The 26756-nt window shown below is 40.4% G+C and overlaps 1 protein-coding gene and 1 long non-coding RNA gene across 4 annotated transcripts in view; one reads left to right on the forward strand and one right to left on the reverse strand.

Moving 5' to 3' along the window:
* Positions 1–1691: 1691 nt before the first annotated feature.
* Positions 1692–9011, reverse strand: LOC143721607 (uncharacterized). The gene is made up of 3 exons (XR_013196756.1): positions 8746–9011; positions 8467–8524; positions 1692–1705 (listed from the first exon to the last, which is right to left on the reverse strand). It is a non-coding gene; the product is annotated as an uncharacterized LOC143721607 (long non-coding RNA).
* A 144-nt stretch (positions 9012–9155) lies between these two features.
* The window catches only part of plekhh3 (pleckstrin homology, MyTH4 and FERM domain containing H3), a 42398-nt gene continuing 24797 nt past the window's right edge, over positions 9156–26756 (forward strand). For 2 of the 3 annotated variants that reach the window (XR_013196824.1, XM_077213119.1), the window contains exons 1-2: positions 9156–9638; positions 20278–20333. Coding sequence is in view for 2 of the 3 variants with exons in the window: in XM_077213119.1 (XP_077069234.1) it covers positions 9504–9638; positions 20278–20333 (191 nt within the window). In the remaining variant the exon portion in view is untranslated. The remainder of the gene's footprint in view (positions 9639–20277; positions 20334–26756) is intronic. The other variant, XM_077213120.1, reaches the window with a different exon arrangement.

Raw genomic sequence — 26756 nt, forward strand, 5'->3', positions numbered from 1 at the left:
AGAAGGAAATACCAGGACGTTCAGTCTGAATGGCGTTAACATGAAGCCAAAGAGTGGCACTCGCTTGATATCTGCAGAGTAAAACAACAACTTCCTGTGAAGGAGCAGCAGAATGTGTCCACACGGGAGACGGTTATGAGGGACACATATAGTGCACGGAAATTAAATGGGCCGTGAGCAGGTTTTTGTGCAAGAGGAGAGGGGGAAAAGAGGTGAGGGAATCAGGGTTAAAGATAGAGTAATGGAGACCATGAAGGGAGATGAGAGGGGGTTGGGAAGAGGTCACAAGTTTATGGAGAGAATATTTTTTACTCCTATGTGCCCTCTCCCTGACACCCCTCCTTACAGAGAGATTTGGAGAAGAGAAAAGACACACACACACAAAGAAAAAAACAAAGAAGAGATAGCCGTTTACAAATACACTGATTCTCCTAAAACAAACATATGCAACCTACACCCCACGGCCCGGACCTGGCCTTCCACATGGCTTAATCAAGCCACGTCATTTATAATGAAAACATTTTTCATTTAATAGCTCCATTATCTTACTGTAGGACGTAACAAGCCTTTATGCACATTTTAACAAGCTCAGTGATGCCAGATTTCGAAATCCAAACCACTCAATCCTGCCACCATGAACATGTGCTCTCTCCTTCCACCTCTGAGTAAAATAATAGGTTATTGTGACTTCTGACTTCAATTTCTAAAAATTTTGACTTTATATCTCACAATGTGACTTTTTATCTTGCAATTTTGATTCATTTCTCTTAGTTGCAACATTATATATGATACTTTGACTTTATATCTCACAACGTGACTATATATTACAATGTGACTTTATACCTCATAATCTGACTTCATATCTGACAATGTTACTGTATATCTCACAATGTGAATTTTTATCTTGCAATTGTGACTCATTTCTCCTAATTGCAACTTGATATCTGAGAGATTGACTTTTTATTTTATAATGTAACTTTTTATCAGACAATGTAACTGCATATCTCAGAATGTGACTTTATATCTCATAATGCAACTATATATCTAACAATTACCTTTTATTACTTTTTACTCTGAGGCAATTGAAACTGGTTTCCAAGCTCTTTATTGCAAAAAGGCACTGCTAAGCACAATGTTCTGAACAGAAAAGTTTAGTAAAGTTAATGTGTTTATTGCTGAGGCAGCTTGCTCTGTTTGGTGCCATTTATGTGAGCAAACCTTCTCAGTGATAACCTTTAAGAAACCAAACATAATGTATTTAAAGCCCAATTTGGCCCCTGTGCCAAAAAATAACTTAATAATAAAGGCATTACTATCTTCCAAGCACATTAACCACACAGTATAGTAAATGTTTGTGTGGTGGTCATTTGAAGTGTCTTAGACTTAGATTTACAAGGCCTGAGATGACCTCTGACATCTACAGCTTCTGAGCTATCCAGACGCATTTCAGACAAGCCATTAGGACAAATAAACAAAGATAGTCTGGAGAATAAGACTGTGTGCTAACAAAACAAGAGAAAAGTGTAGTCATGAACAAGCAGTTCAAGGTGGAAGAGCTTTATGGGATGAATATTATGAGTGTGGTGTCTGTCTAATGTCAGGCTGACTCAGGTCTTGACTCCATCCCATTTCTCAAGTAGCATCAACACCTTAAGGCCTTAAACGACCTCTCAGACAGGAAATGTCAATCACACCAAGTTGGGACCTGAATGCAAGGCATGAAGGGAGAGGGAAAAAGTGAAGCACAGACAAAAGACCATGACTCACATCCCCATAAATTATAACACAACATCACGCTTTTATTTTAAATCATGCAAATTAAACATAAATAATGCTGTCATTTGGTCAAAGAATTCAGCTTATGACCAATCGCAATGAGGTATTACATAAAGCCATGCCTGTTATTATTACTATATATATATATATATATATATACTAATATATACTTATATATTATACGTTTTTTTAACATGTTTTTTACTCTTCTGTACATTGTAAAGCATCTACAAAATAAATACAATTTTACATTTTCAGGTATTATTTAACTCTTACAAGCTTATAAGTAATTTGACAGATACAAATGGTTCCCTTTCAAGGGAACTCGCGATGCATCGATGACGCTTAGGGAATGCCCCTGCGTGATTGTGTCAACTAGTCCAATGGCGAGAATGAGCGTCACGGACGGGTGACGTCATGACTAGGCAAGGATAAAAGCACATCCGGTTTAGAACCACGCAAGCTTCTGTGCCTCAGCAAGCGCTCTATGTAAAAACTGTCTGTCATATTTATTGTTGTCTGTCACGAAACCATACAGCTCAATATTATATCTAAATAGCGTCCAAACAATCGTTCAAGTTGTGTGCTTCTCCCTGCCCTCGTTTTCTTACGGGAGGGGATACACAAGAACTTTGTGTGATGTGTTTGGGAGCGGAGCGTGCTCTGTCACCCTTCGAGGTGGCTGATTGTGAGCATTGTGAGAGGCTGCCGCTTCGCACGCTCCGCTCTCGCTTGTCACTCTTCGAGGAGGGTGTTCAAGTGAGCATTCCCTGCGGCTCGGGCTCTTTACGTGGGGATCGCAAATGGATCTCGCTGCGGGATTTGAAACGGGCCCCACAATTTCTCAGCCTTTACCTGTGGGATCCAGTGCTCTCTCTCCAGAGTTAAAAAGCCCACCCACGTGGTTCCTTCTGCTCCGGAAGAAGCACAGGTGCTTCAGCTGTCTAGTTCCTCGGGAACTAGATGTCCTGAGCATCGAAATTGGGGAAGAAGAAACACCAGGAAAGGATAAAACAAGCCGAAAAAACAAAGCGCTCGTCCCAAAAGCCTTTTAGATGAGCGCTTTCTCACATCTAGCTCAATACCTCCTAATAGGGGACTTCCATTTTTTCGTGATTTACACAAAGAATTATCAAAAAATGCACTCAGAAAACACAACGCTGCGTCAGACTCGCACCCTCTGAGGAGGGTCGAAAGTCAGTCAAATCGGGTATTTCCTGCCAATATGCTCCAGGTCACCGAAGTGACGACTTTTATGGCTGGTTCCCTTAGTAGATTATCTGTCAGAATGGAAGATTCAGCCAAACATATCTCAGTGGGTCCTGCATATAGTAGAAAAAGGGTACAGAATCCAGTTCGGTTCTCGTCCACCACTCTACAACGGGGTGTTACTCTTAGTGGTGCTTCCAGGTACTCAGGGTTCTATAGCGGGTATTTCATTGTTCCAAAAATGGATGGGGGGTTGCGTCCCATTTTAGATCTTCGTCTTCTCAATCGTTCAGTCAAGAAATTGAAATTCAAAATGCTAACGTTGAAGCAGATCATGACTCAAATCAGATCCAAGGACTGGTTTGTAACGATTGATCTGATAGAGGTTAACTTCCACAATCCAGGAAGTTCTTATGGTTTGCTTTCGGGGGCAAAGCCTACCAGTATCGAGTTCTCCATTCGGTCTAGCTCTATCGCCCCGCACGTTCACGAAATGCGTAGATGCAGCTCTAGCTCCGCTCAGACTGAAGGGCATACTTATTCTGAACTACATAGACAACTGGCTTAACCTAGCAGAGTCAGAACAATTGGTGGTTCGGCATTGAGATGTTGTACTCGCACACATGAAAAAAATTGGGGTTGAGATTTAATGCCAAGAAAAGTGTACTTTCTCCAGCACAGAGAACCACCTTTCTCAGTGTCGTGTGGGATACAGTGACAATGAGGGCCGTGCTCTTGCCTGCTCGTGTCGCCTCGATCCTCACAGTTGTAAAAGAGATAAAGCTAGGCCAGTCACTCACTGTAAAACAGTTTTAAAGATTGTTGGGTCTGATGGCAGCCGCATCCAACATTATACCGTTTTTGCTTGCTGTACATGAGGCCCTTACAGTGGTGGATGAAGATCAAGGGGTTTTCTCAGATGGGGAACCCACTTCGTATGATCAATATAACACAGTGTTGTCTCCGCGCCTTGGTTATATGGAGGAAACCTTGGTTTCTATGTCAGGATCCAGTGTTAGGATCTCTTTGCCATTGAGTTTTGCTCTCGACAGATGCTTCTCTCACAGGCTGGGGAGCGGTAATGGAAGGCCTCCTCAATGTCTTTGGAGGAGTCATCATCTTTGTTGGCACATAAACTGTCTGGAGATGATGGCGGTCTTCAATATGTTGAGACATTTCCTTCCAGAGCAGAGGGGCCACCACGTGCTTGTTCGCACAGACAACGTGTCGGTGGTCTCATATATAAATCATCAAGGGGGTCTGCGTTCATGTCCACTATACAAACTGGCGCACCAGAAACTCTTGTGGTCCCTAGGGAAGTTACTCTCCCTGAGAGCAGTTTATTGTCCAGGACATCAAAACGCAGCAGCGCGTCTCCTTACCAATACCCATAAACGCTCACACATAACCCCCGTTCTATGCTCACTTCACTGGCTCCCGGTACGGTTTAGGGTGGAGTATAAGGTTCTGATGTTTGTTTTTAAGGCCATCAATGGACTTGCCCCGGCATACCTATCCGAGCTGCTCACTGTATACCAACCTGCCAGAACCCTCCGCTCCTCTCAGAACACCTCTTTGATTATTCCTAAGTTTAGATATAAAAAGTTTGGAGGCCGATCTTTTGCCATCCAGGGACCTACTTTGTGGAATGCCTTACCGACTCCCCTTCGTAACATAACTGTGTTTAGTGTTTTTAAATTGCAGTTGAAAACGTTTCTTTTCCAGAAGGCTTTCAATACGTAACCACTTGTTTTGTTCTTAGTCGTTTTGCTATTTTGTTCCTAGCTATTTTGTTTTAACTACTTAAATTAGCTTTAACTTGCAATTTTTATATACTGCTGTCTTTTTTATGTGTGTTTTATGGAAAGTGCTTTGTGCACCTTTTTGGTTGTTGTAATGGCGCTATATATAAATAAAAATTGAATTGAATTGAATTGAATCAGAATATAGGAGCAGAAATCCTGTCGAGACAGGGGCTGAGGCCCGGGGAATGGAGGCTCCACACCGAGGTGGTGGTGAAATGAAAACTCATTTGGAGAGTTTTTAGCCAGGCACAGGTGGATCTGTTCACGTCTCAAGATATGACGCACTGTCCACTTTGGTTCTTTCTCACGCAAGCAGCCCCATTGAGTCTGGACGCTATGGTGCACCTGTGGCCGAGGCTACATCTGTACGCATTTCCCCCGATCGCTCTGCTCCCAGGAGTTCTGGAGAAGGTCCGCCTGGACGGAGTGAGTGTTCTGTTAGTAGCTCTGTACTGGCCAACCCGAGTGTGGATTTCGAACCTAATGTCCCTTCTCGACGGCCCTCCTCTGGAGCTGCCGGTCAGGAGGGACCTTCTATCTCAGGCGGGGGGAGCAATCCTCCATCTCCGTCGAGAAACATTCAACCTTTGGGTCTGGCCTCTGAGGGTGCCCGACTCATAGATTCTGGTCTCTCAACCGAGGTTGTAGTGACCATACTTAACTCCAGAGTTCCACAAGGAAGCTATATGCCCTGAAATGGAACGTTTTCACTATTTGGTGTAATTTACGACAATGGGATCCAGTTAATTGCACTATTGGTTCAATACTTGAGTTCCTGCAAGATCTTTTTGCTTCAGGGTTATCTCCTTCCCCATGAAGGTCTATGTTGCGGCTATTTCTGCTTGTACCATGCCCCTTCTGGGGGTTTATCTATTGGAAGAGATCCTCTTATTATACATAAGATATACGATGCGTCACTTTTCCATACTTCTTACATCCCTGTGATCGACTTGCTACTGCCTTTTTCAAAGTAGGTGGGGTTCTAAACCGGATGTGCTTTTATCCTTTCCTGGTCATGATGTCACCCGCCAGTGACGCTCATTCTTGCCACTGGAATAGTTGACACATGTGCTTCAGACGCAATCACGCAGGAGGCGTTCCCTATTAAAAAAAGTTACACTCCTGGTCAGAAATGACCAGAAACAGCCAAGGTGTGACATTTTTTTTTTTGAGGAGTGTTAAATAGTATCCAGTAATGTCAGTATTACTACGTTACTACAGAGTGAAACCAACTCAATAAAGCACAATTTTTTTTGTACAAAACACAGATAAGAGGATGTGGAGGCACAATGGACTGTGGTATCAAGACCAAAAAACCAAAAGAAGGGCCCCAAAAGGAAGATTTAGGGTTTGTTTTGTGAAAATGAGACAGAAACCTGAAAACATCAGTGTGGTTAAATTCCTCTCACTCCCTTGTCTTCAGAGACAAAAGATGGGTGTGATAATGACAGTCTGTTTTTTCTTAAAAAAAACTCACTCTCACAAGCCATATATAGACACAAGACTCCCTTTTTCTTCTTAGTGTGGGCAGAGAGAGTGAAAAAGAGGGAGAAAGAGAGAGAGCACTCTAAAAATAAACCATCTGTTCCAGGAGAAGTCAGGTGGGAGGCAGGTCTGACGCGGCATGACAAGGAAGATGAGAAGAGAAAAGCAGAATTATAAGCCGTGAGGAAAATGATACGGTGATCTGTTGGAGAGAGAGAGAGAAAGGACAAGGAGAGACTGAAAGAGAGAGATGCCAAGAAGGGGGTTTTCACTGGACAGCTCGCTATACCCCTGCGCGAGTGTGTGCGTGTGTGTTTGGTAAAGCCACAGGCAGACTTAAAGACAAACACCAGGGCCAGCTTGTGAAATGATGAATGTGTGGAGAGAGTCAGCAGAGAGCAGATCAGAGCAAACGAGAGGAAATAAAGGCATAGAGAGAGAGAGTGAGAGCTAAGGGAGCACACAGGGGCCCTGAAAAATATCATGTGTCTTCGGCGTGCTTGTGCTCGAGCAAAAGTTTGTTTGGTGTGCTTTTTAAAAGCGTGATTTATGAGTGTATGAGTGAGTGAGTGAGTGAGCCGGGTTCTGTGTGAGACTTCAGGGAAAGAAAGACTAGAGTGGAAAGACGGACAATGTGTGTGATGGAAAAAAATAAGCTTTAAGACACAATTGGTAAAAATTATGAGCACATTGAGGAAATTATCAAATTTCAAAGAGTTTGCCAACTGGATTTTTATGGATAAATTAAGCAATTTTTCAATGTTAATACAGTTAGACAACTATGCAAGCCATTCATACTCTACTGTTTTAAAGTTTAGGAGCAGGGATTTTTATGGATATAAATTAATTTCATTCAGCAAAGATACATTAAATTGATCTAAAGTGAAGACATTTTGTCACAAAAAAATGTATTTCAAATAAATGCTTTTCTTTTGTACTTTTTAATTCATCAAAGAATAATAAAAAATATGTATTAGCAACTGTTTTCAACACTGATAATAATAATAAATGTTTCTTGAGCTGCAAATCAGCATATTATAAAGAGTCAATATTAGAAAAGACATTGTGACACTGAAGACTGTAGTAATTATGCTGAAAATTCAGCTTTGCATCACAGGAATAAACTACATTTTAAAATACATCAAAATAGAAAACAGATATTTTCAATTGTAATAACATTTCATAGCATTACTGTTTTCAATGCAGCCTGGGTGAACAGAAGAGATCCCAAACATTTTAAAAGTAGTTTTGGTTGATTTCCCCAAAAGTTTTTTGAGCATTTCCAATAAGGGTTGCACAGATATGAATATACTGGCCAATACCGATAACCGATAATTCTTTATATTTGAAAGCCGACATCACCGATATATTGGCAGATAAATCTAAATTTTTATATAATTTTTGAGAGTCTGATTACAAAAACAAAAGTCTCACCATTTAAAACCATGTCCCAAGCACACGATTATAATGTTAACATTACAGTTTAATGTAGCCTATGACAGCCTATATGACTGCATTTGTTGCAACTTTCCTTTTTTGAAGGGATTCCAATCATATTCAAGCAATTCAAAAGCATCATGGTGAACAGTGCACATCTGAAGCATCTCAGCTGAAGGAAATAATCCATTATTTATGTGCTTTAATATATCAGCCAAATTTTCTTATTGGGTGGCTGATATATATGTGCATCCCTTATTTCCAATCAGCACACTGTAACAATGTTACAACCATTATGAATTTGGGGCGGGACTATCTATTTGTTTGGCCAATGGCTGAGAGGGTTTGCTGGTTTTAGAGGGGTTTTGCCCACTTTTAAGCAGTTAGGCTGCTCACTGGGAGACCACCTTAAATCAGCTAAGACCAGCAAATCAGTGTCGTTTAGCAGGGTAAGAAACCTTCTTATGAACCAATACAGAACTTTTATTTATAATATTTCAGCTATTTGAATTCATTTTTCAGATTGATTAATTTGAGTAATGCTATCTGACCAGTTATTTCCTGGAAGATGGGTACAATAAAACTAAATGAAAATGAGTGATGTTTGTTTGCTGGCCACATGGAGTCATTTACTTTGCAAGCCATAAAAATGTAATGAATGACAGGAAAAATGTAGAAAACAGACAATAAAGGGGAAGGGGGCTCATCAGAACTTTTGGAAGTCTCACAAAAAAAGTCTTTCTGGTGCTCTTACCCTCTCCCTTCTTTCTCTGTCAGTCCCTCTCTTCAGACCCTCTCGTGACAGGAGTTTCCTGGAATAAAGGAGTCCATCTGCTTTTCATTCAGGCACATAATGCGTTTCAGGAGACTACATTACCCCCCAACACACACACACACACACACACACACACACACACACACACACACACACACACACACACACACACACACACACACACACACACACACACACACACACACAAACACAACAAAGAGTGCTCATTCACCCCTTTACCCAGAACTTCACACTAACTTGTTAATGCAGCAGTCTCCACGTCCCAGCACTATCCAAATAACAGAAGCCGAATTTCACTTTGCCATTCAAAGTAGATAACCCTTCTGTGATTACATCGTAGTTTGGACAAGGACAGATTGGGGTAAAACCTAGAAAATAACCCTTTAACAATTACTAAGTAAACAGAGCACAGTGTGAAGTAAGTAAAAATGTACAATTTCCTTGAGTACTGTCTAAATTTGAGGGGTATATTTTATATGTGTTGCTTTACAATGAGAGTTAAATATTTCTGATCCAATCACTGAAATGCTTCCACTTCCTGAAATGCCAGCGAACCAGACAGGGGGCGGGGCGTTTTCTGGGCGTGTGGATGATGAGCCAATCATCTTGCGATTGTGAACGCATGGGGTGACTCGCCCCGCCCCTTCACTCACGCTGCTGAAAGAGTCTGCATGCTCATGTCCCGCAGAAACAGAGACGCGATAGAAGCCGATAAGACGCGATGTTTTATCTACTCTCGTTTTGAAATTACCCGTGGGATCAAAGTTTTTTATCAGTCTTTTTTCTGAAGTTGGACACGTATTTGGATATACCCCGTTTGATAATACGCGGCATTTCTGAGTTGTCCCAGCCGAAATAGAGGAGTTTATTCTCTTATATCAGCCCGTTTCATGTGAGTAGACGTCCTCCATCTGTCCCATCTGCACGACAGCACAGGGACGGTGGACATCACTGGACATTTACGGATATAGACTGGACGACACGCCGTGATTTGAATGCCTTTGCAGGGACTTTGGTGGCTTGTGTGCTGCAGACAAGGCTTCAGTTTGCTGGCTCGGGATCATGGAGAGAAAGAGGAGGAAGAGTCGTTCGAGTTACGCAATCAGGACGAACACACACACACGGGACGGGTATGTAGACAAAACTAAAGCTGTGTCACAAAATCTAGTAAGCTTAGCTGACTACCATGACAGCAATTTTAGCCATCACAGTATTGACATCCATCATGGTTCATTCCTTTAGTTTAAGTTAACTAATATCTGTATTGATGATGTTACCCTTGCTTTTTTCTCCAAAAAGTGTATTTATCCTTTTCAAATTGTCTAGTAGCCAATTTAATCCTATTCCAGTAACTTTCTTTTTTTTATTTTATAAACTGAGTAAGTTATTGCTGTTTTTCTCCATTGAATTCTATGTGGATGTTTAGTTCCAACAGTTACTAGTAATTAGTCCTCCTTTACTAGGCTACTTATTTACTAGACACTTGTAGTCTACCTATTTCTGAGACCCTAGTATCCATCCTAAATGTCATTAGTTATATTCCTTGCTTTTTGCTTTTTTTACGTTACATATGTGATGATTAAGTATTAGTGTCTTCTTAACAAGTACTAGTAAAACTAATGACTAGTAGTAAAATAAATAAATATGCTTATGTAAAGTGCAGCTACTAGTCACTATTTGTATAAGTGCAAGTATCTAAAGAATAAGTACTAAAATTGAATGAATAGTTACTAGTGGAATTGGAAAGGATGTTAGAAAAAAAGTACTATTAACATTAAAATGATCATTATCATGATTTATTACCATAACCACGCATTCTCATTCAGCAACAGTCTATAGGCCTATATGCGTATGGTGCTGGAAAGATAATGAATTTTTTTTATGGATTCATATATGTGAGAATTATTTATTATATAGTTTTAAGTGGCGGAAATGGAGTGTGATAAACACCTAGGCTTCTTGCAAAACTAGTTTTACTGGTCATATTTTGAGAATAAGGCTAAAGTGAATCGCTTTACTTGCTAGATACCAATGCTTCCCATGTATAATTTGTGTTACTTTTATACATATGTTCACTATGTATGTGGTTTTGAGGGCTTTTTAATCCTAGCAACACGATTACAGTGAGAAAATGAATGACATAAAAAAATATGTAGTCGATCCTTTGTCTGTAAGACAACTGTACTTCTGATGTATTATTTTCACTGTTCTCACACACAAGAGCTTATTGTTGAGGTGTTTCATGATTAGCCCATGTGCGTTAAAAAGGTACTTCATTGTGAAGAACAGAGATGAAGGGTTCCTGTGAAATGTAATGAACAGTGAAGGGCATACAGCTGAGCCAGCACTCCGGTTCACCATCTACTTTACGCCTCTGTGCAACTGAACACATCCGCATGATCAAATATTTTATAATGGCTCCTCTGTCAGTAAAATCTCTGGTATTGATCCCTGCTTGTACACTAAATTAGTTTTTCAACAGCCAGGGAGCCTTTTTTTACACTCACACAAAGGGTGTTTTGAGCTGTTCTGAAGCAGAAAGCAGAAATATTTCCAGTAAACCCTATGTACTTCTTGGGATGGATAATTGCCTACAACCAAAAGTATTCCACACTCTATTATGACCCAACACCCACATGTAATGCTGACTTACCTAAAGTGTACTGTCTACAGTTAATATCAGTCCTCCGCTAGGCTAGTATGAAGAGATCACTTGACATGTCTGGACATACACACACTTTATGAGACAAAAAATTCTAATCAGGGCCATATTGTGAAACCATGTTAAACACAATACAGTGGGCCAATCAATTAGAAACAGCCTAAGGGACCTTTTGCATCAATCTCTTATGGACTGACCTCTTATCTCTTCCTACTCTCTTTATCCCCACTCCATCCATCCTCTATGGACTAATCACCCTAAAATCAATAATCTCCATATTTCCTTGGTGAACTCTTATGCCATTAACCCATTTATGGCTCTGTGAAAGATGTCTGCGTGTGTGTGCATGTGTCAGGGTAATGGGGGTAGAATATATGAGGTTAATAGGTCAGTGCATCCCCCCTTTTCCCCAGGGTCATCATGCACCTATTTTTTTTTCTAAGGAGGCACCAATGGTAGTCCTTGGTGTCTATAGAAAAGACACGGCCAAAGGGGAAAAAAAGAGAAAAGGCATGGCCAAAGGAAACAAAAAACTTTTTAAAAGTGTGATGGGATATAAGATAAAGACCAAATTTAGACATCTGATTGGGTGATTTCTGGATTTTTTTACTCAATTAATTTAGAATTTGATGGCTTGATTTGAATTTGATCCATTGAACACAGCCAGACTCCGGTGTGTGATGTAAAACATTAGATAATGTAACATAGTCAACTGAGTGGCTGCCACATCTTTGGGTATCACATATACAGTAATGAATCAGCTTTAAAGACTTGATAATCAGCTCTAATTGTTTGAATGGCTATTGTAATACGAGTGACCATTTGCTGAGTCATTATTTAAGGGCACACAGAGCCTGAACTTTTATTATGATTTATCAGCCTTTTCTTGCTGTTGCACCACCACAATTCACTCTTGCTATTTTCATTGTTGCCACTGTGCCATTATTGATTATTGCTAAAAGATATTGATATCTAGAGTGCATCTGCAAGACCTGGCTTCCTCTTCATGCCAGGCAGGATCAATAGACTGAGCAACAACCTTCAGTTGTCCTTCCTAGGAGAAACTGGTATGGTTGCTGATCAGGTCTTGGTGGATGACATCCATTTTTCTGATGTTTATAATTAGCACCCTGCCCTGTGGGGGTTCGGACTAACAAAACTGATTTTTAAGGACTTTGTAACATGTTGGAAAATCAAGCTAAACTAACTGTGTTTTGCCACATGGTAGCTGGTTTATAACCGGACTAATCTGATTACTAAACTTGTTCAAGCTAGACATTCACTGCTTCACCAGCCACCATGTGCCAGCAAAAAAACAGGTTGACCATCTTAATCTGGTGAGAGTCCAAAATGGCCTACCAGCCCATGATCAGTTTGGACCAGCTAATGACTGGCTTTTACTGTTGTTGGGCAAATTTTCATGTGAGAAATCCAGTCATTTCAATAAGAATCCACACAAACAGGAATTTCCCCCTGCAGATTTCCCATAGATTTCAAGTTGGTCATGCGAATTCACCACGTTGACCAACAGAAAGCTGCCTGCTTTGAAAGTGACCTTTGTGTATGCTTTTTTTTTCATACATCGCTATACTACTGACAATACACAATGGACATTTTTGCCCACTAAATTTTATTAATGTGACCACACCTTTAGATTAGCTTGCTACCATATTCCAAAACATAGCTTACAGCTAACTGGATTTTGCAGGCTAAATCAGTTTAGCTTAATTTAAAAAAAGTGAATGTCCTTTAAAGAATTGATAAAGGAAGTTTCATTACCTATTTTGGATGTTTGCTCAATTTGATGAAATATTAAGACTTAAAACCAGGTACTTAAGGAAGTTGGGCTTTCACTGACAACTGTTATTGCCAAAGAGGAAATGCATGCTTGGAAGACATGGATGGTACGGAGAGGACTGGTTTGGCTGAAGTCTAGGAAAGCCCGCTCCGGAAACATCCATTGACGTGTTTGCACAAAGACCTCCTCCACTGCACCCAACCCTCTGTAGGCCACACACTCAAGCAGGTGGTCAGACCCCACAAACGTGTGTGTTTGGATACTTCCTCTCTGTAGTGACTGTTAACGGTCCTTTTTTGTGCCACAGGAGACCGCAGCTGAATGTATAATCTCAACAGATCCACCTTTAACTCAAATGTGCATCTGTACTATATTTATGCTGAAACAAACCCTACATTTCATCCTACAGAATGTAAAGTTAATACTTTGGCTCATAACTTATAATGCTAAATTAAAGGGTAATAGTTTAAGCAAAAATGACAACAAAAACATCAAATGACATAAAATAACTAATTTTGAGAAATGTTTCAACTTTCCACTGTTTTTTGTCCATACAATAAAAGTCAATGGGGTGCAAGAAACAGTTGAAACATTCTTCAAAATATCTTTCTTCCACAGAAGAAAGCAGTTTTGGGATGACATTAAGGTGACAAACTTTCTCTTTAAGGCCATTATAGTCTGTTGGAGGTGTGGTACTGGTTCAGGGATCTGCTCTTCCATGTGTGAGACTCTGACGTCAGCAGCCGTCCCCTAATCAAGCTGGCCAAACAGACAGCGGGCGAACTGAAAGAGCGCCTCTGTTTGTCCTCAATGCTCTGCGCTTCCCCCTCTTTCCTATTTTAGAGTGACGAACTACTCTCGCTTCACTCTTCTGTGTTGCTCTTAGGAGATGCAAAACTTTTTTTCTTTTTGTTTTTGACATTCACGCTGTGCCTTGAAGATGTTATGACACGAGGACACCCGCCCACTGCAGCTGTTGAGGTGAGAAGCAGGGCATCCTGGGAAAGAAACACAAACTGGCAGGAGTTTCTGGCACAGACCTGGTGCTGTTAATGTATAACTGTAGAACCACAGAGCTTTGAGATGGTATTTCCCCCACACCCTCTACAACGAGCCAAAATATTCCGCTATGCAGGTTAAAATTGAGGTGTAATGTTTTATTGTTGTTTTTGTTGGAGAGATATGGGCAAAACAAACTGATTTTCCATAATGCTACATTTGTTTTCCCCTTATGTTTTCACTTTTTAGTCTTAAAGTTTGCCAGCAACACATAGTAACTTAGACAAACTGTATAAACATAAAAACAGGTTCGACTGATACCTTGAAATTCAAAATAAAACGTTGAAGTGGTGGTGTTTCACATAACAAACCAGAGAGAGAGAGAGAGAGAGAGAGGGAGAGGGAGAGGGGGAGGGGGAGAGAGGGAGAGAGGGAGAAAGAGAAAGTAAGAGAGAGAGAGAGAGAGAGAGAGAGAAAAGGTAAATTAATATTTTGTTTTGTTTGGCTAGTCCTGCCTGTCTCTAAAAGTCCATATAGGGTAGAACCAAAGAAAAAAACAAAAACGCACACAGGCGAACATCTGCTCCAGAGGCCTATGGTTGGCAGAGCAGTGGCATTTCCGCCCTCTTATTCAACCCTGTCTCTTGGGACACAAGAACGGAAGTGAGCCACGGAACAAACCCATCACGACATCTCCTGCCCGGATGATTCATCCCGCTCCTCATCCCAGAAAGCTCTTGCCAGAGGTCCCGCTCACACGGCATACCTTTCTCAGCCTTCCTAACTGACTTAAACCCATAGCTTAAACCCTGATCAAGCCCCACTTGGATATGGAGTGCTGCAGGGATGACATATTTTTGTTGGCCAAAACCCAGTAACCAGTTTGTATTTTTAGCACTTCCAGTTCCATCATCCCGAAGTCAATGGTTGTTTGAATGGGTTATTGGTTAAGTGCCTGAAATGGAGTCTGGGGTTTTGAACACAATATATTTTCACGTTTCATCTATGGCATAAAATACATCAGTAACACACCCTAGTGATTTTTTAAAGTGCTTTTTCTTGTCTTGAAAAAGGCAGTTGCTAACAAGTGGCTAAATGGGACTACAGAGGTTATCAGGAACATTAAATGTTTCACCGGAATTAGTTTCACTGAACAGGAAAACTAATCTACTCAATAGTCCACTTTTTACAATGTCATTGTGTTTATAAGTGCGCTATTTCAAACTTGCAGGGAAAATGTTTTTTAAATAAAGACTGAAAGAGCTTAGTGATTGTGATGCTGAAGTAATTTGACCATGGTCTTTTTATAGCCTATGAATAGCTATTTACATCTGCTGATTGTATTTAGGCTTCAAAATTCATCAATGTTGTGTTCATTTGTGACGATTGAACCAAATGGTCACAGAGCTTTTTCTGCAATAATCCAAAAGCCAATGGAAACATTCTATTAGGTTTTTGTTGTGTGAGCCAGGGAGCCGGTTTGGCCAACAAAATGATGTCATCACTCTATTGTTTGAAAAATAACTAACTTTGAGCATTGTAAACTCTTAAAATATGTCTTGGGAAGTGGCTTGCTGTGGATGTTATGCTACCAAAGAAGAAATTAGATGTGTCCTTTTCTAAAGTGAATCTGAATTTGAATTCAGGTCTGTAATTTTGTGCCTAAAGCACTACGGGTTAAAAGAAGCATGCGCCAGAGGAAGAGAAAGAGTGTGTGTGTGTGTGTGTGTGTGTGTGTGTGTGTGTGAGAGATTGAGAGAGAGAAGGAGAGGTTTAATGACAGCTCTCTATCTTGCATGCTGAGCCTGTCCAACATTTATGGTGCCTCTCCACCCTGATTAAACATTAAGAAAGTCTCATTATACACACCCCTTTTGGTCTGTAACAACTTTTACATTCTTTCTCACCTCCATCCTCCTGCTCTTTTATTTCCACTCTTCTTCTGGCAGAGACCTCAGCCGTCCATCTTACTACCAGGCCATCATTGTGAATGCATTGTGTGTACTAAACTTTGCAGCTCTAGTTGTAAATTGTGGCATACTAATTGTGGAGCATCTTGCCGCTGACCTGGATGGCGTTTCATAGATTTAGCTCCAAATCTGTCAGAATATGATAATATTTCAATGTTTTTCTTGCAGCAGTGATTGTTACATTAAGATAGTTCTCACTGATAGATTGGGCTGCATTTGATGTTCTTTTAACCATTTTTTGTGCATATACATTTTTCAGTCTACCCTACATATTCTTGCTGCTTAAAATTCAGCTTTTGCGTTACAGGAATAAATTACATTTTTAAATACATTCAAATAGAAAACTAACAAAAAAAATAACAAAAGTTATTTTAAATTGCAATAATATTTCACAATATTAAGTGTTTATACTGTACTTTTTGTTCCAATAAATGCAGCTTTTGTGAGTGTAAGAACATTATGAAATCTAATTTAAACCTGAAATAGAAAAAAAACCTGAATAAATGTATTTGCTTTTCATTGAAATGTTTGGCGTTTCTTTGAAAGTGGTTGTGTAAGAAAAGATTGGTGATGTTTTGGCTGTTTAGCCTCATGACCCTCAGGAGCCCCCGGCCCGGCACGGAACGTTCCTCCGAGGCTGTGCCAAAGCCCAGAAACATGATACCACAGTGCGGCACAGACTTAAACACACACACACACACACACACACACACACACACACACACACACACACACACACACACACACACACACACACACACACACACACACACAGACACACACAGACACACACACACACACACACACACACACAGGTCTGTGAAAGAGGTCAAGGTGAGGGGGAGCTAGAGTTACAGCTGAAGTTGAGTGTCAGACTGAGTCAGTTTACAGCTAGGATCGATTTTGAGAAACCTCACCGAGTCACTGGACCAAAGGGCAGAATCAGAGCCAAAGCATACCAGCCGTTAACGGGAACCCGCAGCCGAGCCGAGCGTGGCACCGCAGCCCGGGGCTGCCGGTGGGTGGTTGACAGGGGTCAGATGGTCATCTCAGTGGGTAGAAATGCATGGTTGTATAAATGAGTCTCCTTGTAATTTTCCTGGAAATCAACTTTAACTAGAATCCGCTCATAAACAGTATTGCAAATTGCGGGCTGCTCGTTGCCTGTATGGCGAAACACTGCTGTTATTGACTACAGCACCATTCACAAGAAAATTGCTGGCAAAATGGTAGGAGCAAACTAATCCTTCAGGACACTTTTGTACATGTTTGTTTGTAGCCATCACCTCCCAGAAGGTATCGGAGGCTTCGCTCTATGTGTGTTTTAGGTTAATAGTGTTGACAGAGGCAACATTGTTCAAAGTAGGAAATGTTTCCCTCTATGTATTTTTCTATTCGTCCCTTCCTCTCGTATACGATTAAAGGGATAGTTCACCCAGCAATTAAAATTCTGTCATTATTTATTCATCCTTACGTCGCGCCAAACCTGTATGACATTTTTTCGTCTGTGGAACAAAATATATTTCGAAAAAAGATTTTTGTCAATACAAGGAAAGTCAGTCTTTTTTTTAAAATATCTTCTCTGTATTCCACAGAAGAAAGAAAGTCATACAGTTTTGGAACAACATAAGGGTGAAGAAATAATGACAGCTTTTTCATTTTAGGGTGAACTCTCCCTTTATTCAGGTTTACATGCATGTAACAGCACAGAGAGGAAACTAAAGCTGACATCAGATCCGTTTGCAAGGAAGGACAGTGTGTATTTACTGTCCGCTGGGTGTGAAGGGTCTGAGGGCTGGCTGCGGGACAGACTTGGTCCAGAGGGGCTGGGTGGAGCAGAAATGGGTTGGTATTTCGAGTAGATGGATTGAGCACAAAAGCACTCTGTGTCTTTGTCAGTTCTGAGAACGGCCCTCGTTTTAAATGTTATGATCTGCCTGCAGCAGTTGTGTCTGTGTGTGTGTTTGAATCCACTGCCAATTACTACAGAAGAGGTGCTGTTTCTAAGTGCACTTGTTCAAAGATGTATGTGTGTGTGCGCGCTCATGACCTAGTGACTTAATTACTAAAGAATGTTAGCCAAATACAATAAGATCAATAACATACATTTAGAAAGTGAATTTTTCATTGCATGCATTCTGTCTGCTTATCCGCTGTATGGTTGCAGGTTTTCATTTCATGGCGACTTTGCCTTTTATTTGAAAGTTTTATGTCAGGGTTCAGGAATTGCTTAGAGAAAGTAACTAGATTTTAACTCAACGGTTTCAGGAGGTCTAGGCAATTTTAGCACATTGCAATACAGTTCCTATTGTGTATTTGTAGCAAAATTGTGTGCAGTTACAGTTCTGGGTGTGTTTTTTCATAGCATGTTTCATGTGCAGTTGCTAGGGTGTTATGAGTGTGTTTTTAGTGCATTGTTGTGCAGTCACTAGAGTTTTTTGGGTAGTTTCAGTACGTGTCTGCAGTTGCTATAGTGTGTTCTGACTCTTCTGATGGCAGTTTTACCAGGTGAAAGTTGTAAGTCCACTTGGAATGGAAATAGCATACGTCTCCTCGAAAAGCTGCATAATTTGACATATCATATGCTTGTGTACCTAAGGGTTTGTTCAAATACCTTAACTTAAGCATAAGTAGTAATAGTGATGCTTTCCTTGTCTAGCTTAAAGGATTAGTTCACTTTTTAAAAAACTTTTGCTGATAATTTACTCACCCCCATGTCATCCAAGATGTCCATGTCTTTCTTTCTTCAGTCGAAAAGAAATTAAGGTTTTTGATGAAAACATTCTAGGATTTTTCTCCATATAAGCATGCATAAGGGTCTTATCTTGCAAAACGATCGGTCATTTCAAAAATAAATAAAAAGTTTAAGTTTTATAAGCACAAATGCTCGCATTGCTCTGTTCTGTGATGCACGTTCGTGACTTTCCTGTTCGAACTCGTTCATCAAAATGAACAAATCTTTTTTCGAGTCATTTAGTTGATTCAACGAACGAAATGACTCGAAAAAAGATTGGTTAATTTTGAACGAGTCTTTTTTCGAGTCACTTCGTTCATTCAATGAACGAAATGACTCGAAAAAAGATTTGTTCATTTTGATGAACGAGTTTGAACAGGAGAGTCACGAACGTGCATCACAGAAAGGAGCAAGGCGAGCATTTGTGCTTATAAAACTTAAACTTTTTTATTTATTTTTGAAATGACAGATCGTTTTGCAAGATAAGAACCTTATGCATCGTCTGGTGTCGTTTAAAGCCATTTGAAGCTGCACTGAAACTGCCATTTGGACCTTGGACCGTTTGGTACCTCATGAAGTCCATTATATGGAGAAAAATCCTAGAATTTTTTCATCAAAAATCTTAATTTCTTTTCGACTGAAGAAAGAAAGACATGGACATCTTGGATGACATGGGGGTGAGTAAATTATCAGCAAACGTTTTTTAAAAAGTGAACTAATCCTTTAATTTAAAGACAACAGAGGTCAATGGGAAGTCCAAATTTAGACTGCTAGGTGTGTGTATGTGTGGTAGTTTCAGAAAATTACACTACAGTATATCATGTAGCAAAGAGGAAGTGTGGTCAGTTTTGCACCACTCAGTTTTATATCCGCAGAGGACCGGAGGTTTTCTCCAACCAAGGGAGACTTTGAGTCCAGGAAACTACCTTATGACTCACAGCACTAGGCATTTTTACAGTTGTTTGACAATTACCAAACAAATTGCTTGACTAAATATATCATTAATTCATAATTCAATTTCAGACTGATTAAACCCCATACAGCCAGCAGACTGCCAAAATTGACCAGTTGATACATTTTCTTTTGGTTAGCTGCGTTGAGCCACATCAAAGGGTTTCCAGGTCATTCAGGTTGACCTTTCCTGGACCCCTGCTGCAGTACAGAGCTCTTTTCTGGTTCCGTCTTCCCCTATTTAACATGAGCTTTGAGATTGAGAAGGGGAAGCCAGACCTAAGGAATGCTGAAAAGAATCCGGAATCCCGTCAAACTCTAGCCCACCAATAATCTGCACAGGCTTCATCAGATTTTGAGTGCACTGCTCTTTTTAGCACATTGTGAATGGGTTGTGCAACCAGTTTGGACAACAATTAATATTTTGGTATAATACTAAACACTCTGAAATTTTGGTACCATGGCAAACCAAAACTGAAGTAGCAAATCAAACCATATGATTTTTGTTGAACATATCGAAACAGAGGAAGTGAAAGAGACTGAATGTGTTCTATACTGCACATTCTTCGAGAATATGTAGCAGAGTTTACTGGAAAGGATGTGTGAGATCAATACCTGCCAGATGCCCATGTCTTCTGTCCTTTCTCCTTTACAGGGGCAACTAGAGGTCACTCTGTCTCAGCCCACTCGCACAGCCAACGGCACACCCTGGTGAGTTCAGACATTACTGATGTTTAATAGGAGTGTGAGTGTGTGTGCGTGTGCGCGCGCAGATGTGTGTCTGTCTTACATCTCCTTCACGAACCTGGACTGAGAGAGATGTGAATACTATATTTGTCAGTCCGTACAGCACATACCCGTACAAAAACCTATAGTGACGTTGGAAGTCAGAGTGGAATCAGATTGTAGTACCATGGTATTTTGATATAAAAGCGTTTAGAAAGTATCTCTTATGCTCACCATGGCTGCATTTATTTGATCAAAAATAAAGCAAAACAGTATTTTGTGAAATATTATTAGAATTTCAAATAAATATTTTTTGAATTTGTGTAATTTACTCCTGTGATGTCAAAGCTGAATTTTCAGCGTCTTCATTCTAATGTGATGATTTGGTGCTCAAGAAACATTTCTTATTATTATCAGTGTTTTTGTATTGTTTTTGATGAAGAGAAGGTTGAAAAGAAAGCATTTTTTTTATATACACAGCAGGTTATACAGCCACTTGTAAGATAATGGTTTGTGGGCCAGCCTGGCTGTGTCATAGATTTTGGGTGTCACAGCGCAAAGAATGTTTGAATGTCACACAGAAAATGTTTTACTGTGCATTTAATCATTACAAATGAGCAGTTATTTTATTGTATTATCAAAAGTGTGTGTGTGTGTGTGTGTGTGTTGTTTAGCAGGTTGAGATAAGTTGAGATTTGCATGAAACCTTCAGCCAGACAGTGACTCAGTTTTTTTATAGTTTTTTTATCGCGTGTAGAGGTCGCTCAGTCTCATCACAGATTAGACAAATACGTCCTGTCATCCTGAATGCTTTCTGTCTCGCTCAGCTGGCTGGATGTGGAATGTCTTGGATGCCTGGATGTCTTGGCAATATTCTTGGGTGAACCGTATTATTTTTAGCAGAGGTCAAGAAAGACTCACTCCATCATACTGTCCTCAATCACCATATCTGAAAGAATGTATTGTCTTTGTATCTGTCTCTTGGTTTATTTCCTCTTCCTGCCTTTTTTAAATCTCAACAAAAGAACATTTTGTTCATGTTTGGCTGTAGGTTTCAGGTCTTTCTCCTCTTGGCCAGCTGTTCTGTACTGTCAGTCCATTTAAGGGGTCAACCTGACAGGTCACAGCTTGGTGCTAATGTGTTTCCCACACTTCAAAAGCTGAGTGCCTGGACTTTCATGGTTTCTATATTGAAATCTGTTGTTGTTTTTGACTAAAATTGATATAATTATTTTTGCTTGTTGTTCACATTCTCTCTCTCTCTCTCTCTCTCTCTCTCTCTCTTTCTCACACACACACACACACACACACACACACACACACACACACACACACACACACACACACACACACACACACACACACACACACACACACACACACACACACACACACACACACACACACACACACACACACATAAATGCTAGCATATCATAGACTTTTATAGTTTTTATAAAGCTAATTATAATGACCAGAAACTAACCTATATATATATATATATATTTAATTAATTAATAGGAACTCTGAAAGATTGCTTTTTAGAATAAAAAAAAATGTATATTTTCGTTTTTTATGAATTATTTTTCCAAATGAGGACGGTCCCGAATATCCCCCATTTTCTTTACGTTTAGGGACAATTTTGCCCTCAAACATGGCAGTATACAAACATATTGTATATAAATGTGGTCAAATGTGTGTGCAAGCCTTCCAGCAAGGGCATAGCTTACTTAGTTACTAAATAAGCAACACTGCATTTTAATTGGATTAAAATCAATCATCTATTGACCACAGTTCAACACGCTACATAAATGCACTATAGAGAATAGTGTGTTATAGAGATTGTTACACACTAAACAAACTTTAATTAAATAAAACTGTAAACAAGGAGTGAAGAACCTACTGAGTTCTTTGTGTCAGCTATGACAGTGGGGAGATGGGAGTTATAACAGTGACGAACCAATGATTTATTTAAACTTAGACAGTGTGTACGTGTGAGTACAATGGGTAACTGGGTTAAATTACCTTTTATCATTATTGTGTTAACCAATGATTAATCAAGCTATTGATGTCTGTTACTGTAAGTCATATGGAGTTGGCAGTAAAAGTTTTACACACACACACACACACACACACACACACACACACACACACGCACGCACACACGCACACACAATCTAAAAAATCCCCTTGATTCAGTGGACGTTTATGGAGGGGAGCATAAAATATGTTTCCCTTCTTTTCTACCTTTCCTCCATCCCTCCATTTCTTTTATCAGTTTCCTGTCAGTGTGGGCCACACAGATGGTTTAGGTTAGTAAGCCTAGGCCACAGAGAGCTTTAGAGAGGGAGGGATACACACACAGTGCTACGTTGCCTTCATATGAACCGTTTTGCCTGGCAGTATTACCAACCCCAGAGTTTCCAGTTCTATGACGCTATTCCACTGCAAAACATTTGAGTTCAAGTCTTAAACCATAAGATAGTTTCAAACGGCCTCCCTCACGCATAAAAAAATACATGTTACCCTTAAATCCGTAAAACAGTTTTTTTTTTATTATTCACATGCTGCACAACTTTTCTTTCTTTTTTTTTTTTGCCTTTTTAATATGATCGGACAGTTGAAGCAGAGGTCATAAAGGAGAGGGAAATGGGATGGGGAAAAAAACTCAATCTTTAACTCTGATTGCCTGAAGCACAAAACATGTTTCTGACATAAAATTGTTAAAAAAAAATATATGAAATCAGCATTAATTATTTATTTTTAGTCTTTAGACAGTACAGTTTGGGGTTGGTAATATTTTTTTTAGCCTCTTCTGCCCACAAGACTGCTTTTATTTGATCAAAGATACAGTAAAAACAGTAATATTTTGAAGTATTATTACACTTTAGAATAAGTGTTTACTGTTTTAATTTATTTTAAAATGTAATTTATTCCTGTGATGTCAAAGCTGAATTTTCAGCATCATTAATTCAGTCTTCAGTGTCACATGATCTTTCAGAAATCATTTTAATATGCTGATTTGCTGCTCAAGAAACATTCCTTATTATTATCGATGTTGAAAACAGTTCTCTTTCATCATCTCTTGTTCGAGATCCACCTATGGGAAGGGCATCCGTACCTCACCTCTTTAGAAGCATCCAATTGCACCAAGTCTGGCTAGACAGACAGAAGCGCGCAGCCAATGCCAGGTAAGGCCCCACCCCCTTACCTGAGGGCATATAATGCCTGCAAGCGCTGCTGTTCTCCAGTTGACATTCGCATCTAGCAATCTCTGCACTTACACAGTTCGGTTGGATTTACACAGTTTGGTGTGGAGCAGACATTGTGTTTTTTTTCTGTCGTTACACACGACTCATGTCCCAGGCATTTTGAACAGAGGCACGGACCTGCTATTGAGGGGGAACCCAATTTATGGAGATTTGCACCTCTACCCTCAGATAGTAGGTATGATATGGATGAGATTCGGACAGGGAACCGTAGACCTATTCATCTCGCGCGGAAACCACCATTGTCCTATGTTCTTCTCGCTAAAGGACTGCTGGCCCCTCGGGGTGGACGCTCTGCCCCCCCATGGCCCAAAGTGCTGCTGTATGCTTTTCCTCTCCTGTGCCTGGTAATGCCCACACTGGCCAGGGTGAGAGAGCAGGGCCTGTCACTCATTCTGATAGCACCCAGGTGGCCCAAAGCACCATGGCTGGCGGAGATAATCCCATGTTATACGCCCAGCTGTGGCGCCTCCCCCTCCGCACAGACCTATTGTCCTCACCTATTGAAGGGTGGTGTGATGGGCGTGGTCTCACATCTTATCACTGTGCAGTTCCTGATATTTTGTTTCCTTCAAGACCTCATGGATAAGGGTAGGTCCTTTTCCACGATTGAGGTCTACCTGGCTGCGATTTCTGCTTGTCATGTGGGTTTTGAGGGCTCAGCGGTTGGGCAGCATCCTCTAATCCGCAGATTTATGAAGGGTGCCCGCTGCTCTTTGCCAGTCAACACAAGAACGGTTCCGGAATGGGACCTCTCCATGGTGCTGGAGGGTCTGTCTCAATTCCCTTTTGAGCCCCTGGGAAATATTTCCCTAAAGCTGCTGTCTCTCAAGACAGCTTTGCTCTTGGCCTTGGCATCAGCTAAACGTGTCAGTGAGCTACATGCACTATTGGTCCATTCCTTTTGCACTAAATTCTCTCTTAGTGGAGATAAGGTTTTCCTTAAGGCTAATCCGGCCTTCATGCCGAAATGCTTCCCTGCGTTCACATCGGAGGTGTTAGAGCTGTCTGCTTTTCACCCTCCACTTTTTTCCTCTGCAGAGCATCAAAGGCTGAATGCCCTGTGTCTTGTTCGTGCCTTACGGACTTATTTGGCTAGGACCAGTGTTTTTTCGGAAGAGTGACCAGCTCTTTATTTCATGGGCACCCCCTCACAAGGGGAATCCCATATCTAAGCAACGCCTCTCTCATTGGCTTGTGGACGGTATAATTTTGGCATATGAATCGAAGGGAGTGCAGCCCCCAGGGAACATCAGAGCTCATTCCACGAGGGGCTGTTCAGGTCAGTATCGCTGCAGGATATTTGCTCTGCTGCCAGCTGGGCTTCTCCCCATACGTTTGTTCGTTAATATCGGCTGGATGTCACCAGTACCTCGGTAGCACATTCCGTTTTGGGGATAGGGTCGTCTTAACCCCTCCTTCTCTTGTGTGTGTCACACACATGTTTCATGTCCTGCCTGTACACAGCAGTTATGTGTGTGTGTCAGTATGGCGGGTTCATGATTATGGGACGTGTCAGGCACCGCCCCTTTGGGTGCAAAAGAACAGCATTTATTTGAAATATAAATATTTTGTAACATTACAAATGTCTTTACTTTCACTTTTGATCAATTTTATAATGCATTCTTGTTGAATAACAGTATAAACTTCTTACTGACCCCAAACTATTAAAATAATTCATAAATAATCATTTTAATTGTGCTTATAAAAGTACTTCAGCTACTCAACTGGCCCCCAGGTCATTTGAGTTCAAGACCCCTAATGTGCAGGCACAGTTTTGTGACGTGAGGTGAGAGTAGTTTCAGTTTTCAATAGTTTTTATATATATATGCTGGACTGCAGAGGTTTTTTTGGGGTGAATTTGCTGTCACTTCCGTAAATTAGCACTACAGTATTTGCTTATTTTCCTTTCTCCCCTCATCAAATCAGTCATTTGACATCTTTCAGCAAAAAACAGCTACATTCTTAACAGCACTTTCCACTTTCCCTTCCAAATAATCCTTCCTGTTCTCTCTTGCTCTCTCTCAATTTCTTTAACCTATGAGTTGAATTGAGGTCTATTTGAGGCTATGACTCTATCCCTTATCCCTGTGTCAGTTAAGTCAACATCCCACTGGATTGACAGTTTAGTTTGATATTTTGTCTAGGCCCCTTTATCTTATATTTCCATTTATTTGTTTTTCTCTCCTGCCGTTTCTCCCTCAAGTCTTCCATGATTTGGAGAAAGGCCATTTTCCTCTCCTCCTTCTATTATTCCTGTCGTTTAATCCTGTGTGACAAATTGTTTCCTGTTCTGCTCTCCCTCTTACAGGAAGTTGACTCGTAGGCCCCTCTTGGGGGCCACTGTTGTGGACTCTGGGAAAAGAGTGGGCCGTGGTGGGTAGGTTTGGGATGGGTTTGATTGGACAGCTGTGGAAACCTTGGAGACCCTCAGCCCCTCCAACACACACACACACACACACACACACACACCCTTACAGATTCTCTACAGCAGTCCAAACCTGCGTTCCAGCTGTGATTATTGAATAAACCTCTACTTTACAGTTTCCAGACTTAAACTTCAAACGCCTCAAACATCTAACACATACTCACTCACACAATCACAGCACAAATCTGCCTATGAATTTCAGTCTCCCATAGGAAAGAAAATGACAAATGAGACCTTTAAATGTCTGTTAATTCTTCTTCACAGCAACAAGATTAAATAGAGAGCAAATGGGAAAGAGAGATTTTTTTCCCCCTCCAAATAACAGATCTCAGGAATAGCTATATTTTCATCTCTGAAGTTTAGAGTTTAATTTAATATAAAATTGTGAGGAAATTGGCACAGTATAATTTTTTTTGTGGCATTCACTGGAAAAGCATCTGTGGCTCTTTTATTAAATGTAATAAATTAATTACAATTTACAGTGCATCAAGTGCTTTTATGCTTTTCCAAGTTTAATCTGTGATCATTGGTAAATACTTTACGTAAGGGAGCCATAGGGGCCAATCATTTTGATAGGAAATTTTAAGACGTGTATTCAGTCACATGACTTTGAGACAAAGTCACATGACTTTGAGAAAAAGTCACATAAGTATTTCCATCATATGTAGTTTATGCACACGTCTTCTTACCAAATAAAAAATGTATCCACCT

This window comes from Siphateles boraxobius, unplaced genomic scaffold, assembly GCF_051911475.1.
Source record: "Siphateles boraxobius isolate OS27281-9 unplaced genomic scaffold, OSU_SipBor_1 66, whole genome shotgun sequence".
Classification (NCBI taxonomy): Eukaryota; Metazoa; Chordata; class Actinopteri; order Cypriniformes; family Leuciscidae; genus Siphateles; species Siphateles boraxobius.